The sequence below is a fragment of the Leucopleurus acutus genome, assembly GCF_964270905.1.
Source record: "Leucopleurus acutus genome assembly, chromosome: 13".
Classification (NCBI taxonomy): domain Eukaryota; kingdom Metazoa; phylum Chordata; class Mammalia; order Artiodactyla; family Delphinidae; genus Leucopleurus; species Leucopleurus acutus.
Window position 1 is genome coordinate 9,106,966 of NC_139155.1, and position 19,271 is coordinate 9,126,236.

Here is a 19,271-nt window from a genome sequence, read left to right on the forward strand (position 1 = left end):
AAAAACTAAAAATAGAACTACCATATGACCCAGCATTCCCACTGCAGGGCATATACCCTGAGAAAAGCATAATTTAAAAAGAGACACATACCACAATGTTCATTGCAGCACTATTTACAATAGCCAGGACATGGAACCAACCTAAATGTCCATCGACAGATGAATGGATAAAGAAGATGTGGTACTTATATACAATGGAATATTACTTAGCCATAAAAAGAAACAAAATTGAGTTATTTGTAGTGAGGTGGATGGACATAGAGTCTGTCATACAGAGTGAAGTAAGGCAGAAAGAGAAAAACAAATACTGTATGCTAATGCGTATATATGGAATCTAAAAAAAAAAAAGGTACTGATGAACCTAGTTTCAGGGCAGGAATAAAGAGGTAGACATAGAGAATGGACTTGAGGACATGGGTAGGAGGGCAGAGCTGGGGCGAAGTGAGAGTAGCATCGACATATATCCACTACCAAATGGAAAATAGTTGGCTGGTGGGAAGCAGCAGCATAGCACAGGAAGATCGGCTCAGTCACGGCTTTGCAGTGACATAGAGGGCTGGGATAGGGAGGATTGAGGGATACTCAATTGGGAGGGGATATGGAGACCTGTGTATGCATATGCCTGATTCGCTTTGTTGTGCAACAGAAACTAACGTAGTATTGTGAAGCAATTATACTCCAATAAAAATGTATTAAAAATTAAAAATTTTTTTTTAAAAAAACTAAATATTCCCTGCAAAAACTTAAAAATAAATAAATAAAACAATGAGATACAACTACACAGCTGTTAGAATGGCCGAAATACAGAACACTGACAACACCAAATGCTGGTGAAGACGTGGAGCAGCAGGAACTCTCAGGCATTGCTGGTGGAAAGGCAAAGTAGCACAGCTATGTTGAAACAGTTTGGTGGTTTCTTACAAAACTAAGCATATTCTTACTATGCTGTCTAGTAATCGAGCTCCTGGCTATTTACCCAAAGGAGTTGAAAACGTATGTCCACATAAACACCTGCACACGGATGTTTATGGCAGCTTTGTTTATAATTGCCCAAACTTGAAGCAACCAAGATGTCCTCCAGTAGATGAATGGATACAATGTGGTATGTCCACACAATGGAATATTGTTCAGCACTAAAAGGAAATTAACTATCAAGCCATGAAAAGATATGGAAGAAGCTTAAATGCATATTACTAAGTGAAATAAGCCATCTGAAAAGGCTATACTCTGTATGATTCTAACTATATAACGTCCTGGAAAAGGCAAAGTTAGAGAGACATTAAAAATATTAGAGGTTGCCAGAAGTTGCAGGGAGGAAAGCGGCAAGGTGAGAGCAGGGAAGGATATATAGGTGGAGCACAGAGGATTTTTAGGGCAGTGAAAATACTCTGTATGATACTATAGTGATAGACACATATCATTATACGTTTGTCCAAATCCATATAATGTATAATGTACAACACCAATAGTGAACCTTAATGTAAACTATGGACTTTGGGTATTAATGTTGTGTCAATGTAGGTTCATCATTTGTAACAAATGTACCACTCTGTAGGGGATGTTGAAAATGGGAGCTTCTATGGTGGAGGGCATATGGGAAATCTCTGTATCTTCTCCTCAGTTTTGTGGTAAACCTAAAACTTCTTTAAAAAATAAAGTTTTAAAAAAATTTAAAGAGAGGGCTTCCCTGGTGGTGCAGTGGTTAAGAATCCGCCTGCCAATGCAGGGGACACAGGTTTGAACCCTGGTCTGGGAAGATCCCACATACCGCAGAGCAACTAAGCTCATGGGCCACAACTACTGAGCCTGAGCTCTAGAGCCTATGAGACACAACTGCTAAGCCTGTGTGCCACAGCTACTGAAGCCTATGCTCCTAGAGCCTGTGCTCCGCAACAAGAGAAGCCACTGCAATGAGAAGCCCGCGCACCGCAACAAAGAAGAGCCCCTGCTCGCCACAACTAGAGAAAGTCCGCACACAGCAACGAAGACCCAGTGCAGCCAAAAATAGGATAAAATAAATAAATTTATTTTAAAAAATTTAAAGATAAACTATTTATATTTTGGATACTCATCTTTTCTCAGATATATGTTTTGCAAATATTTCCTCCTAGTTTTTGGCTTATGTTTTAGTTATCTTAGCAGTATATTTCACATAGTAAAAGTTGTACATTTTAATAAAGTCCAAATTAACTTTTTTTAATAAAAAAGGAGGCCAAAACTTGTATCTCAGATTGAACATGAATCAAAAGCAATGCGAATTTTAAAAGGACAATGTATCTATGTCTAAATGAGTCAGTATATGTTATAGCAAGAGAATGACAAGAGAAATGTATTCATAAAGGCTTTGCTGATGCCCTGGTAGAGAACACTTACAAATTTCACAAGTAAACCTCTAAATGGTGATTTTGGACCCCTGATTTTGCAACAGCCAGGCAGTGTCAAAAATTCTTAGTGGTGTTACAAAGTTTCATAAGCAAATATTTTCCTCATTTCATGTAGAAGTTAATAATCATCTATATATAGCCTAGTAACTATTAAGATAAAAAATATGAATGAACACATTGTTATTATCCCAAATGATTTTAACTGTTTTATGAGTGTGTCCAAAACAGTCAGAGAAAAGCTTTAACATAAAACGATAACAGTGAAATATGCTTTCCTGCAACTCTCCTGCCAAACTTTTATATGCTACAGTGGATTTCTTATAAACTTAGTAAGGTGTGAACCTTTACAAAAGCAGTACTTAGAGAATTTTAGAAGTGAAGCACAACAGAGGTTTTAAAATGTGGATCTTGTTGCAGAGATAATAGGAACCAGAGGTTTATATATTATATATATAATAGGAATTAATTTTGCCACTCACTAACTACAACCTCAAGTGTGTTCTACTACTAGGAAAAACTATGTAAATGTAAAATGCTTAATAAGATCTGCATCAGGAAATTAAGCAAACCATAAAGGGTAGACCCTCTTTATTTCCAGAATCTCTCTTAAAAGTAATTTTAAAAGTAGACAAACTGGGCGCTTCCCTGGTGGCGCAGTGGTTGGGAGTCCGCCTGCCGGTGCAGGGGACGCGGGTTCGTGCCCCAGTCCGGGAGGATCCCAAGTGCCGCGGAGCAGCTAGTCCCGTGAGCCATGGCCGCTGGGCCTGCACGTCCGGAGCCTGTGCTCCACAGTGGGAGGGGTCGCAGCGGTGAGAGGCCCGCATGAAAAAAAAAAAAAAGTAGACAAACTATCTTGGCCCCAGGGATGGTCTTCTCAGAGATTCTGATAGCTCTCAGTGTCTAAATAACATGAAACTGCTGATACAACCTAAAGCAAGGTTTTCCACTCGACTGAGATTATGATTCATGTTAATCCATGTATTTATTTTTTCTAGAGGATTAACAACCGTTTTAATTAGAAGTTATTTTGACTAATTGTACTCTGATGGTTCAGATACAATAGAAAGTTAACTTTCATTATTAACACTGAGCTGTAAAGAAGACAAAAGTACACAGTACTTGATTTACAGGGGGAAAATAGCAGAAAAGGAGATGGTAGAGTGAATTAAATCTAGAGGATGATGACAAAAATGAAATAGTGCCAAAAGTATGAATGAGAACCCCCTAACTTGCCACTTTACATCAAAAATGCCTTAGTGTAACAATTTTATGTTTTAATGTTGCTTTTTTAGTATGTTTGGGGGGAAATCTGACAAAAGAGATATATTGATGAATTCTTTCAAAAACATAGTGAAGAATAAAAAATTAGTTTGTCTTGTTGATTAAGCCAGAATCACACAGACTTTTCAAGCATTAAACTGAGATTGTTCATTAAAAAGATGAATATTATAATGCAAGTTAATTCCTTCCATTCATCTTTAATCTAAAGTCAATGCTTTTTACTGGCTACACTATTTACCACTGGCTTCCAAAGACAACTCTGTTGATAGATCAACTGTCCAAATGTGGGTGGCTCTGTGTTTGGGCTCTTATTCTGTTGTTTCTTTGGTTTACCAATCATTACACAAATGCTACTCTATTTATAATACATATATATTTATAGATATAATTTTTGCTGGTATATACATATTAATTGCTCTTATATCCAGTGGTATCTCTAAACTTTTATTATATTATATTATAAATTATATATAATTTATTATATATATATTTATAAAAATTTATAAAAATTATAAATTATATTATAATTTTTAGATTATTTGGTGTTTTCTAAATAGGTAATTGCACCATCTGTGATCATTACAGTTTTGTATCTTTCCAATTCTTGTAACTTTTTCTTCTTTTGTTGAACTGCCTAGCATCTGAAATGGAATGTTCAATAAAAAGTGATACCATGCTTCTAATAGTTCATCATTAAATAAAATATTGTTCTCTAAAATTTTGTTACTCTATCAGGTTTAAAAATTCACTTTGATTCTTAGTGCACTAAAATGTTTTTCCCTATAATCATGAATTGAGTCGTAGCAACTGAAAGCGAACTTGTAGATAACCACATAATTGATTTTTTCTTGTACTCTGTTTAATGTGCTGACTTATATAATAAGTGATCTAATGTTATAGTATACCTTGCATTCCTGTGACAAATCAAAATTTTTATTCACCATAAGATTAAGACTACTCGTATTTGGTTAGTATTTTTGCCATTATACTTATGTGTGAAATTGATTATAACTTTCCTTGCTTATATGACCCTTGCCTAGATGCAGTATAAGGATTAAACTAACACAGTGGGAAGAATTGGGAAGTTTTTCCTCTTTTCTAGAAGATGTTCTATAAAACTGGAATTATCTACTTTGAATGGTAGAACTTAACCATAAAGCATTCTGATGCTGGAGTTTTATTACAAAAAGAGTTTTAATTCATTAATTTTAAATTTACTTTATTTAATGTTATAAATCAATTCAGACGTTCTATTTTTACAAGAGTCATACTGGGTAAGTTATATTTTCTGGCCAATAATTCATCTCATGTAAGATTTTATTTTTATTAGCATCCTTGCTCTATCTAAAGCTGTGTCTCTTGTTTATTACTAGTGCTTTCTAATTATAGCTCTTAATTAATTCTGCCTGAATTTCATTTTTTCTTCAAAGAACCAACTTCTATCTTTGCTAACTCTATTTTATATATATATATTATTATTAACTCCTAATATTGACTTTCCCTCTTTCTACATCCATTGTTTCTTTTTTTTCTCCTAGAATTTAGCTTGCTAACTTTTTGTTTTTGTTATTGGGTTATTCTGGGTACTTCAAGAAGCAACTCTTACAACTGGCATTTTAAATGTAATGAATTTAATACGGGGAATGCATATGAGAGATAATGCAGGTCAGGGGAGTCAGAAAAGGCAGAGAACCGTCAGATTGTGGTCAGGATTGACTCTGAGTAACGGAGAGACAGGGAAAGAAGGAAGGTTGGGTCCAATCATCTCAGACATCAGTGCCTTCCAGGGAAAGGTAGGTGAGACCACAGAGGAGCTTTTGAGTCAAAGTCGCTGGCTGGAAGGGTTGCATCTCCCAAAACAAGGAAGCCTGTCTTTGGCTGGGAGTAGTCTATGGCAAGTGCAGTGTCATTGCCTGGGTTTCAGAATACAGCAGCTGGGGTTCTAGGTTAATTACACTCCCTGTAATTGAGATCTGAGAAGCATTATCCCACGGCAGACATAACTGTTTCCTAATATAGTCATTGACGTTATAAGTATCCCTGCGTTTCGCAGCATCCCTCAAGATTTCAGCGTTTTTGTCCTTCAGTCTGAAATTTCATTAAATTTCTTTCTTTAACCTATATTACTTAGATGTCTGTTTTCCAATATCCAAATAAATGAGTTTCTTAAAGTTATCTTCTGTAATCAATGCTATAATAAATGCCCACCTGTGGTCAAAAAATAGTATCCTTTGGGGATCACAGTTTAGAACACGATCACAGACTAAATCTCTCTTTCTCAACACAGCCTCCAAAACTCAAAAATGGAAAGAAATAAAATCATCTATTCCATAAATATAATTGAGACAGTGTAATAGAAACTTTGATTCACATGCAAGAGGGTTAATAAATGTCCAAGAGCAGCAGAGCATTCTCCGGAGACCATGTGGGCATAGAGTCAGATGGGAATTGTGCAGAAGAGAGATCACCAATCAGGGTGGACTCCCTGTAAGGGTAGTCACATAACCTACAAAGGGAAGTGTTAACAACAGATTTGAGACCTGGAGGAACAGAACTAGTCACTAGTTTCTGGATATTTTTGGCCCTTAAAAACGTTATACTCAGGACTTCCCTGGTGGTCCACTGGTAAAGAATCCACCTTGCAATGCAGAGGATGCAGATTTGATCCCTGGTCAGGGAACTAAGATCCCACATGCTGCGGGGCAATTAAAGCCCAGGTGCCACAACTAGAGCCCGTGTGCCACAAACTACAGAGCCCACATGCCCTGGAGCCTGCGCCCCACAACTAGAGAGGAGAAAACCCACACGTCACAACTAGAGAGAAGCCCTTGCGCCACAACTAGAGAGAAGCCCATGCACCACAATGAAGAGCCCGAGTGCCACAATGAAAGATCCCGCGTGCTGCAACTGAGACTGGACACAGCCAAAAAATAAATACATAATAACTAAATCTTAAAAACAAATGTTATATCCACCAAGCTGTATTAATAGGCACATAGGAAACCAGTGTATTTTGAACACATCAAATGTAGTCAAATATAAAACACATCAAATCATTTTCCAAATGAGTATGTTATGCTCAGTTATACCTTCCTCCCATTTTGATTTTTTTTTTTCCCGGTACGCGGGCTTTTCACTGTTGTGGCCTCTCCCGTTGCGGAGCACAGGCTCCGGACACGCAGGCTCAGCGGCCATTGTTCAGGGGCCCAGCCACTCCGCGGCATGTGGGATTTTCCCGGACTGGGGCACGAACCCACGTCCCCTGCATCGGCAGGCGGACTCTCAACCACTGCACCACCAGGGAAGCCCTGATTTTTTTTTTTTCAACCTCACAGACGGTTGAAACAGAAGGCTCTCATCTTTTTGATATGTACCTTACCTTCTCCTCATCCATTCAACCAACAGCCATGTTGAGGGCAACTACCATGAACCAAGCCCTACTGCAGGAGGAGGTTAAGATCTCCACCATCTAAACTGACAGGCCTCTGCTTCACCTTTTATGCCATGTTCATATTAACCTGGGATTTTGGTGGAAGAAGAGAGTGTGACTGCTCATTTAGTTTAAAGCACATGTTCCCAGAAGGTCTCTGTTCATATGGAAACATGTTTTCTAAGGGAAGCATTTTTAAGGATGGCAATAGGAAAGTTCTAAATCAAATGCCTCTAGCATAAAACAATATTTCTCTTTACTGGAGATTTGAATCCTGATTCAGTGCAACTATACTGTAACACTTTTAGCAAAGCAGTTTTGAATTTGAAGCATTGAGAGGAATAATTGATATGATGCCATGAAAATGTAAATAGCGTATTAATATGAATTTGCTAAGTTCACTTGTTGCCACCATGGAAAGCAGTAAACAGGATCTTGAAAGAATTGTTCAGAGCTTATGGGCCAAAGGACCAGGAAAAGTCCCAAAAGCGTGTGTGTGACCCAAAGAGGACGAGACATAGAGGGCATCACAGTGGAGACCTTAGGTCACCTGCGGACACTGAGGAAACACTAGGTGCCTTGAGGTTGGTTAGTTTTAGGTTGGCACCAAAACATGCAGGGATTTCTGAAGACATGGGCTGATTCTGAGACAAACCAACATTTAAGAGTTTTGATTAACACAGTTTCTTCTATTACCGCCCACATTCCAATCTTTGGTAGACTGTTTTCTATCCAACAGAAGTTAGTAAGAAATGTACAGTTAAAGAAACGAAATCTCAGATTGTAATTAAATCATCAATCTAACTCAGCTAGAAAACTTTTCCAAAGACCTAGTTACCAGGGAAAAGCTACTGCTGTTGAGATACCCGAGCAAAGATGTTTAAATACTTTATTCTACTCCACATAATTTAAAATCCTTTTTGAAAAAATAAAAGCCTGTTACTCAAGGCACTTAATACTTCCTGGAAAAGTGATCACAAGCTTTCAGCCATTATTTGATTTTGTGTTTATCAGTTTTCTGTAACTCCAGGACAAGTGACAGTTTTCATCTTGGATAATTAGACCATTTAGACTTATATTTGTCTAAATGACCAGAATGCATATCCATGTGTAACAGTTTGATTTTCACTTTTACCAGAATATTATTTTTCTCTAATGGTTTACTCATATCAAATATCTTTTTATAGATTCTGTTTCCTGAGTTTCGTCAATATGAACTCACAGTGTGCCAGAATGCTTAAATCCATACCATTAACAGACTTCTAAATTAACCTGCTTGCAAACATCAATATCCTCTTTCCAAATTATATAACCATTTCAGATACATTCATAGTATTATCAGTAACCTAACTCTCTTTGCTGGAACATGTAAAGTCAATAAGGGTATGAGATACAAGAGATTTAAATCAATTCAAATCAACACCTATTGTGGCAATCTCAGAAAATTAAATTATTACGGCACCGGATTTCTAGTTATACAACAGCCTTCTCATAAAGAAGATTCTATTTAACTATGTTAGTAAATAAATCTCAGGTACTTAAAATCTTAAATCTAAAGTTCCTAACTAGGTCAGCTCCCCCACCGTCATGCACATCTGTTATGTAGCTCCTGTAGAGCTGAAAACATGCAATTAACTGTACGATTTTTGATGAATCCTGTGTCTCTCATTGACAGCAGTTCTCTGAGGACAGGCCTTTGGACATCACTGAATTTCTACTTTGGACACCACTGAATTACTAGATCCTAGCACAGTAGGTACTATAAAATATTTGCAGGACTAAAAATTAAATTTGTAATTTAAGAAAACACGTTGAAAATATTTTCTCTTTTAAAACAGAGAACAAAACATTTTTCTGCCCTCTGTATTTTCCCCCACCTTACCCGAAATAAAAAACCTGGTAATGAATTGCTCTCCACTAGACTGTGTTACTCTTCTAGTGATCAAAATATTCCCCCCAAATGAGCATAATTCTATAGTTGCGTAAGAGCGAAAGGAGGAATTTTTTGCTTTACTGTCAATATCCCAGTATTTTAAAAAGACTTCTCGATATATTCTCCTACTCAACAGAAATGCTCTAAATCTTTTACAGGTCAGAACATTCTTTTTATTACATTTATTTCCTGGCAATACTGTGGTCTCTAGCTTTCTCACCTGCTACTCCCTTTATCATTTACAGTCCTTACCTCTACCTTTCCCCTTTACGTGGGTTAGATGCTGTTCATCATTCACATCTCATCCTCGACATCTTTTCTATGAACTCACATAGATCACTATACATTACCATCAAAGTACATAGCACACTGTTTAACTGCTGGGTTTCTTTGTTTGTTTTCCACTGTGGCTATCACTCCATCAACTCCTCAGTGCTTAATTCCAGTACCAAGGACACTGTAGATGGTTGATAAGTGTTTGTTGACTAAATGATTGGCAATGAATGAATAAGCATACAGATTACTTATTTTGTTGCCTTGCTTTGTTTTTCACTTCAGTATCATTTTGCCTATGCAGAGAGAATCCAGTTGGTACACATGTGGAGGAAAGTTCCCTTAAACCTCAACAATGATACAATTTCTGGGTGTGAAAAAATTTTGTTACAAAATGTTTATGTTTTATCTTACATAAGCAAAATAAAGAGGGCTACTTATATAATCACAAGTTAAATTCAACATGTTATCCATCTGGGTCTTTTTTTCCTTAATTGGGAAGCAACATTTTAAAAGTAAATAAATAGAGACATTCTGAAAGAGAGAAAAAATGAATATACTTTGTTCCTTCAACTTATATCATATTGCAGTTTAGGAAGAAAAAGAAATCATTTAAAGAGCCCTCTGTCATATTATGTGGAAAGATTTTAATCCTAATGAAGTATCAAAGACAATGTGTGTCAACGGCATGGGGATGGGGACACATCTAGAGCCGGAAGAGCCCATTGTGGGTAATTTGCTAACGTGAGAAAGGGAATCTGTGAAATGAAGGACTAGACTGTACCTTTTAGGTTCTTTCCTGCTCAAGACTTTCATGGTCTTTGTCCATATAATCATTAAAGACTTGCCTTAACTGTCAATGTGTGAAGAGATATATGCAAGACACTTGGTGATTCAGGAATGGGAAAATGTATTCTACTCCTTTGGAAGATTTACAGACTAATTTTGAAGCTAGATTATTCACATTAAAAGATGCATTTCCCCCTGTCAAACATTTATTGGAAACCTATTTGGCACCAGAAACTGTGCTCAGTGCCGTTGCTGTAAGGCAGTACCCTTAAACTCCAAAAAGCTTACAGTTGAGGAGAGGAAGAACACACACATATAGAAGTATTCTGAAGTTTTCTATGGGATATCACAGAATTATCTACAATGTTACTAATATCTAAAAATCTGGATTGTCATTCCAATATAGGATGTACTAAATGAAATTTGAATGACAAGGGAGAAAACATGTATTTCTTGCATACCTACTACATACAAATAATGTACAATTTTTAGTACTTTACATATATGGATGAATTAATCCTTTAGATGAGTTGTTACTTAAATACAATTTTTCAGATAATCAAACAGACCCAAAAATGGAAATAAAATGAGGGATACATATTTTCAGAGGAGTATGTAGAAAGGGTGGAACTTGTCATACATATTGAGAGAAGATTGGGATTTTTTAATTGAATTTGTATTTTGAGATAATTGTACATTCTTAAGCAGTTGTTAAGAAATGATCAAAATAAATCCCATGTGTACTTTATCTGGTTTTCCCTAATGATAACATCTTGTAACTCTATAGTACAGTATAATAACTAGATGTCAACAATAACATAGTCAAAATACAGACCATTTCCATCACAAGGATGCATTATGTTGCCATTTAATAGCCACACACACTCCCTCCCCCATCATGCCTTCTTCCCCAGCAACCACTAATCTTCTCTCCATTTCTAAAGTTTTGTCATTTCAATACTGTAATATAAATGGAATCATGGGCTATACTGTCTTTTGAGATTGATATTTTTCATTCAACATGCTTCTCCGCAGATGCACCCAGATTGCTGCATAGATCAAGAATTCATTCCGTTTTATTGCTGAGGAGTTTATCCCAAGGTATAGCTGTAATGGCTTTTAATTATTTACCCATTGAAGGTATCATTGTTGTATCCAAGTTTTGGCATTTATAAACAAAACCACTTTAAAGATTCATGTATAAGTTTTGTGTGGATATAAGTTTTCATTTCTTTGAGAGAAATGCACAGGAGTACAATTTCCTGGTCACATGATAGTTGTTATTTGGGAACACACCAAACTGTTTCCCAATGTGATTGTTATCATTTACATCTCCTGTAGCGAGTTGGGTGGCCCAGTAGCTCTGCATTCTCACCAGCATTGCTGTTGTCACTAATTTTTATTTTAGCCATTCTGATAAATGTGTAGTTTTATCTCACTGTGGTTTTAATTTGCACTTCCTTGATGACTAATGTGTTGACACCTTTTCATGTGCTTATTTACTGGAGACAAATTATCTTGGTTTTCTTTCATCTGAGAATGTCCTAAAAGGTATTTTCACTGGATATAGCATTTTGAGTTGACAATTCTTTTAGAACTTGGAGAAAAGTGTGCCACTTCTTTCTGGCCTCCATGGTTTCTGACGAAATTTTCACTGTCATTTGGATTATTTTTTCCCTGTAGGTCAGGTGTAATTTCCTTCTTGGTGTTGTCAAGATCATTATTTCTTAGTTCTCCATAAGTTTGACTAAGTATCTGGATGTGGATATACTTCAGGTTATGCTGATTGGGGTTTACTAAGCATCTTGACTATAGATTTGACCCTTTTCCTAAATTTGGAAATTTTTCACTCTATTTCTTTGAGTAATATTCGGCCCCTCATAATTTCTCCTCTCAAACTGGCCTCCAGTGACATAAGTGTTTGATTTTTGTTAGCATCCCATAGGCCCCTACCTCAATCCCTGTTAGCAAAGCCTTTGTTTTCTTTCAGACTATTTTCTTTTTGTCATTCAGACTGGGTAATTTCTATTGCTCTGTCTTCAAGTTCACTGATTCTTTCTTCTGTTCCTTCCATTCATAATTTAAAAAAATTTTGGTTATTGTGTTTTTCCCTTCTAACTTTTCCATTTGTTTCTTCTTTGTATTTTCTATTTCTCTGCTGAGACTTTCTGTTTCTTTACTGAGGATTTCTATTTTTTTCATTTGTTTCAAGCATGGTCATGATTGCTGATTAAAGCATTTTTATGATGGCCACTTTAAAATTCTCACCAAGAAATGGAAACATCTCTGTCTTTGCAGTGTTGGCATTTGTTGATTGTCTTCTTTCATTCATTCTGAGATATTTTGGTTCTTGATATGATGAGTAATATTCAACTGTGTCCTGGACATTTGGGGTATTATCTTATGAGACTCTGGCTCTCATCTAAACATTCTGTGTTAGACAGGTTCCTCTGATGTACCATTCTGGAAGGTAAAGCAGCAGCATGGACTCATTACTTCCAGGTGAATGTAGAAGTCCAGGCCCCACCAAACCTCCGTTGGTACCCGACTGGGGATGCTCCTAGTTACTGCTGGATGGGGATGGGTCCTCCAGCTCTCCACTAGACCTCTGTAGCTGGGAGAGAGTGGAGGTGAAAGCACAGGCCCCCTACGTGGTTTTCACTGACACCACAAGCTCTGGGGGTCTCACTGCTGCCCAGCAGGGATGAAATCCTGGTTCCAGCTCAGCCTTCTATGCCAACACTCCAAAAGGAAGGACTGGGCAACTTTCTACTGTCTTGTGAGGGTGGAAATGTAGGCTCCCCATTCAGATTTACTAACAGGAGCTGAATGGGGCACCACTGTTTTCTGTAATATTTGGTGGATTAGAACAATTATTGTCTATTGGTTTCCTGTCTTGCTAAGCTGACCATTCCCTAGTCCTTTAACTAGAGCAAGAAGACTTCAGTTGCATTTTGTTTTTGGTTTTGTTTTTATCTGTGCCTGTTGTTATTTCCAGGCTGCTAGCTTCTTCAGCTCCAATTCTGGCATATATGCAGAGAAAAGAAAACCCAGGAAACTCCTCCATGTAATTTCTTAGGTCCCAAGATACCTAGCTGAATGCCTTTTCTCTTCAACTTTGAGTCTTTTATGTTTACTTTACATATAATGCTCAGAGTTTTTATTTGATTTATTGAATTAAGTAGGGAAAAGTATGTCTACTTAATCTTTCCAAAGTGGAATAGGAATAGGATATAAATGTGTGAATAGGTGAGAAAAGAACAAACCACAGAAAAGAAATATGAAATCAAAATTCCCCAAAATTTGAAACTGAAATGTAAGTGATATATTTTTGGAATAATACAAGATAAACTAATTATTTTCCCTTGGAAAATGTTTATCCCAAAAAGTTTGGCCTAAAAAATGTAATGTGTTTCCTGATTATGAGTTTGCTTTCAAGAAGCAGCCAGGTTGTAGAAAAAGGTAACAATTTCTTCACTCAGAATGTCAGTTCATTTCCATTCTAAATAAACTCTCATTTCTAGTTCAAGGGGTCTTGATCTTAAATGTGGAGAAAAGATCAAATGCATCCATTACGCATATGCATATATGCATATGTTAAGATATATTCATTTACCAAGTGACTTCCTGCTCAGAGAATTCACCTCATTACACATTGCCCAGAAGAGTCAATTATTTAAATACTCTGGGGCCTTTTTATCAAGACTGCATATTGAATTTCTTTGACCAATCAGATTTCCAAAATGGGAAGATCATCAGCAAACTATTTCTGAAAGAGACTGGACAGATTAAGAGATAAGTAAAACACACTCCTCAAGTGCAAACAATACTATTATCAAATTGGTGGGTGTTAGTAACAGTTTTGTTTTGTTTTGGTTTTGTCTTTTGCGGTACAGCGGGCCTCTCACTGTTGTGGCCTCTCCCGTTGCGGAGCATAGGCTGCAGACATGCAGGCTCAGTGGCCATGGCTCACAGGCCCAGCCGCTCCACGGCATGTGAGATCCTCCCGGACCGGGGCACGAACCCGTGTCCCCTGCATCAGCAGGCAGACTCTCAAACCACTGCATCACCAGGAAAGCCCTAGTAACAGTTTTTAAAAGGTGCCCATGACATATGGGGATCATCAATGGTTAGAAAATCATGATGTTTTATATGAAGATACTATTTTTTAATTCCAACAATTAAAATCTATTGTATTTCCAGAGTTGTTGCTTCAGTAAACCCACAGAATGAGGACAGACCGGGGTAGCAATGTCAGATACTGACTGCTGGTAACATGTGGCTTCAGGATTTAACTCATGGGCTGGTGGCCTTTGGTAAGATCCTAACCTGCTGAACAATCTGACCTGAGTGTGTGCCTCTGAGAAACTGGAACTAAATAAGAACATAGGTAAAAGATTATCTATATAACGTTTGATGTACCCTTGAGCACAACGTTTGTTGTACCCTTGATCAAGGTAAGTCCTCTAAGATTCTTTCCATTAAAAGTAGCTAAGAATACACAGATCATAAGAGTATTAAAATATTAAATAAGATTTTATATTTCAATGGCTCAGCAATATATGTGTGATGTACACAGTAAGTTCTCAGTAAATGGTAGCTATTATAGTAAACCTTATACTAATAAAAATGATCAAACAACCAGAAGTGTATGTTTAGATCAATAAAATACAAATTAAAATGATCTTTTTGGCCTATCAGCTAGGAAAATTTTAAAAACAATAATATATACTGTTGGCTATAGAATGAGCATGTTTATACATTGCAGGTGAGTGAGAATGTAAATTGATATAATTTTTCTAATGGACAATCTGGCAGTGTGTATAAAATACTGAAAAAATAAACATTCTCTTGAAAAAGCCATACCATTTCTAGGAATTTACCCTAAGCCATTTTTTAATGTTTAAAGATGCACGTGGACATGCATGTTTACTGCAATATTGATTATATATGTAACACTAAAACTAAACAGATTTTTAAAAATAGATTATATTTTAATTAAATTATGGTATAATCACCCAATGACTTTTATGCAAACATAAAAAGATTTTAAGACCTAAACATAACGAGTATAAAAAACAAAACAATGACAACAGAGTGGTTATATCTTCTTTTCCAAAGAAAGGAGGTAGCTTCTATCCTAATTTAAAGTTTAAATGAACACAGAGACTCATATATACAACACACACACACAAGCTCACTGTTTCTATAAGAATTTGTCCCAATATTTGTTTTCTTTTGAACAAAGCCTTCTTTCTGAAATTTAATTCATTCGAATATAACATTCAAGTGCACAGAGTAAAAGACATAGGCAATTCATGTCTACATTTGCTTTCAGCATTAAGTGCTTCATTAAGAATTTCAAAATAGCAAAAATTATATATCATAGTGCTTGAATATCTTATGGAAAAGTGCCTTTAGGTGGGCAAAATGTTTGTATCCTAATTTAAGATACATAATTGAGCTCTATAGATGTGAAATAGCTTACTCAAATGAGTCACAGAACTTTCTATTACACCAAACTAAAACAGTTGTATATCAGAGATCCTATATTGCTATGGCTCCCAATGTATCCTGAAAATGATGATCTAAGACAATGCCATCAACTTTTGAGGAGAGTATTAACAACCATATGTGCCTTCCTCTGCATTTGTCTCTAACACCTAAATAAGCTAGTACATGACATAGTGTGCGATCCTTAATCAAAGATACCTCTCAGATCTCAGGGCCAAGGAAAACTGGTACGTATCCTGCTGGTTTGGTTCCTCTTAGAAAACAAAAGGCCATCATGTTTTCCCCTTTGACTTCACTGTTAGAAAGCGATGTTTTCAACAGTTCAGTCTTTCTCGTCACAGATGTCTCTATATATCCTCCCTCACCCCAACATCCCTTACTTGACTCATAGAAGAGGTGACGAGGGAAGAGCTAATCTCAGGAAGGGCAAATTCGCCTGAATATCTTAGCTAATTCCCAACAGTAAAGCACTCTGCCTCTGACAATTTTTCCCCTGCGATACGTAATCTTTTCAAAAATCCTGTGCGATAACTAGTATTACTCTTACTTCCCTTATGACAATTTGTAAACTGAGATTTAGAGAGGCTTAAGGAGTTGACCAGAATAAAGTAATCGGTAAGTGATGGAGCCGCTTTTGTTCTGAAATCTATGCCTTTTCCATTGCACTATGTTCATCTGATATAAAACATACTGAGGTGTGAATTCAGCCTTTACAGAATTTTATAAGGAAGAAACCTAGTACAAATTACTTGCCTCCCAACCTATATTTTTCACTAACTTAATTCCATTTCCTGAATTGTTCTTACACATTTGTATCTAAGACATCTTCCAGAATTACCCGTTACATAATACATAATTTATGATTTCCCACTTTTAATGCACTAACACAATGTTCTATAAAGTACAAATAATTCAATCTCCCCTCCTATCTCTAAGGATGATAATTCCTCCTTTACCAACAAGACAAAGAAAACAGAATGTACAATCTGTGAAAATTAATTTGTCGTTGTTGGTGGTGGTGGGAGCAGAAACTAGCTGTTTCCACCATTTTACTCGGCACACCTAAGAAATGAATTAACTATAACCAAAGTGAGGTAATTCTGCCTACTGCTAATTGCCAACAGCCATGTGAATTCAACCAGGAACTACATGTAACAAATTTTGAATGTCATTGTTCCTGATAATATCTTAACACATGAGATCCAGCAGCTGATCAAACTTTTAATAAGTATTTATTTACAGTAAGATGTATCAGCTATAAGGTAGGTTTTTTTTTTTTTCAGGCAAGGCTTTATTGGGACGCCTGCTGCAGCAGGGGAGAAAAAGAACAAACAGGTTCTCTTTCTTGCTCGCATCCTGAGTGGGAGGCGAACTTGTTCCTTATATGGGGTGAGGGTAGGGGTGTGTCCAGGTGGTTTTTAGTCAATTTGTCTTTATAACATTCAGACAATTCAGATATAGTGTTGGGCCAATATCATTTCACAGCATTTTAGATCACATGTACGCTGATACTTTATTTTTGATGTTCAGCAGCATTCTTTTTCATAAAATAACCAAAGACTCCTCAGTTATACTTCTTAGGACATTCTATCATTTAATAACCTTCAGATATGTTTTAGTATATTACTCTTTACCCAGTATCTTACCTCTGCTCTTAACTCATAGATCACTCTGTCACTGCTATTTTTAGATTTCGATCCTTCCTTTATATCTCCTGATATTTCTTCCATTTTATTTTTATGTTGACCATGAAGAATGTCAAACTGAAAAAAGAAAGTTAAAGTCATAATCACATGATATTACAAAGGCTGGTTCCAGGCTAATTCACATTAGTCTTTCATTTTGCTTTCAGTTTTTTTTTTTCTATGTATAACCTGGTAGGTTTTGTTGTTCCTATTATAAATATTGTAGTTGAACCATGTATTTCTTTACACTTGTAGTTGAAAACTCCTATGTTGTTGGAGAACAAATCAGCAAGTCTCCATGAATCTAAATTCACAAGTTGAAAATTGGACAAAGCTTAGCTACCTCTACAGATTCTTAATAATTGACTAATTGGATTCTAAACTAATCCAATTAATTCTGATCTTTCAGTCTTGAATATTAGTTCCATAGTACTCTTTGTAATCCTACTTACATATATTTTCGATGAAGTATAAAAAGTGTATAGATTGTAACAGAGACAAATTTGGGCAATGGAAAAAATACAACTGTATAATGCTCAAGCTGGTAAAATGTATGTAGAACATCTATAAAAGATGCCAATAAATTTCTATAGAAAACTACAGCAGGAAAACAGTATAAATAAACTCTGGCACATCCAGACAATGGAACATGGTTCAGCACTAAAAAAACAAACAAAAAAAAGCGCTATTAAACCATGAAAAGACATGGAGGAAACATCAAGGCATATTTTTAAGTGAAAGAAGCCAATCTGAAAAGGCTCCATACTGTGTGATTCCAACTATATGACATTCTAGAAAAGGCAAAACTATGTCGTCAATAAAAAGATCAGTGGTTTCCAGGGCTTGGAGGAGGAAGGGGTGACCTGGTGGAGCACAGAGGTTTTTAAGGCTGTGAAATTACTCTGTATGAAACTCTAATGATGGATGCATGTCCTTATACATTTGTCTAAACCAGTAATGTACAACACCAAGAGTGAACCTTAGGTAAACTATGGACTTTGGGTGATTATAATGTATCGTGTAGGTTTATTAATTGTAGTAAATGTACCACTGTGGTGAAGGACCTTGGTAATGGGGGAAGCTACCTATGAGTGGGGGGGTGGGGCTGTATATGGGAGATCTATGTACCTTCCATTCAATTTTGCAGTGAACCTAAAACCTAAGTCTATAAAAAGAAACATAGGAATGAGAAAAATCCTAGAAATGCAAACAATGATTTTTCCCCATAGTTGTCCTTATAATTAGAAGTTTTCAGCAGAATCATGAAATTTGATATATATATAATATGTAGATATATACACATAGGCTATTTTGTTTTATTAACATGTTTTTCCTACACTATGTAGGTTTCCAGAATTAAAATTACATAATTTGTATGTAATCCGACAATAAATTAGAATATAAAAGCTATCATTATACCACTTATTTAAAATTTTAAAATAATCTTACTCATGTTATTATTGTTAATAGTAATATTAAGCATGTACTAGTCTCTAGGAACTGGACTTGATATATATTTCCTTACTTAATGCTAACAGTAATCCTCTGTGTTAGGTATTATTATTATTACCCCCTACCTTAAAGAAAAATAAAACATATTTTTACTAGGCTTAAGTAACATTCCCAAATTCACAAAGCTAATAACTGGGGGAAGCAAATTTGAGAACATTCTTACCAAATTCATTACCTGAGTTCTTAAACCAATGCATAAAGAAAAGAAAAGTCACTTTGCTAAAAAAACGAATAACAAATTGCAAGCCACAGGTTTTGGGTTGTGTCCACCAAAAAAAAAAAAAAAAAATTAACTCATTGTGGTAATTGAGTGCCCCTAGCTTAACTTCTGAAATCTTGGTCATTACTTCTCAGGGAACTAGATCAATCATAACCCCCCCCCCCATTGTCAACAGAACTTTCAATAAACCACTCAAAGGAGAGAAGAAGCAGGAAAATACACTTTCATATGCAACAGTAGAGGGAATCCA

The 19,271-nt window shown here is 36.2% G+C and overlaps 1 protein-coding gene across 1 annotated transcript in view; it reads right to left on the reverse strand.

Moving 5' to 3' along the window:
- The window catches only part of CCDC102B (coiled-coil domain containing 102B), a gene marked incomplete at both ends in the record, with an annotated part of 224,691 nt that overhangs the window by 127,456 nt on the left and 77,964 nt on the right, over positions 1-19,271 (reverse strand). The window contains 1 exon segment of the mRNA XM_082852681.1: positions 17,251-17,367. Coding sequence (XP_082708807.1) covers positions 17,251-17,367 — 117 coding nt within the window.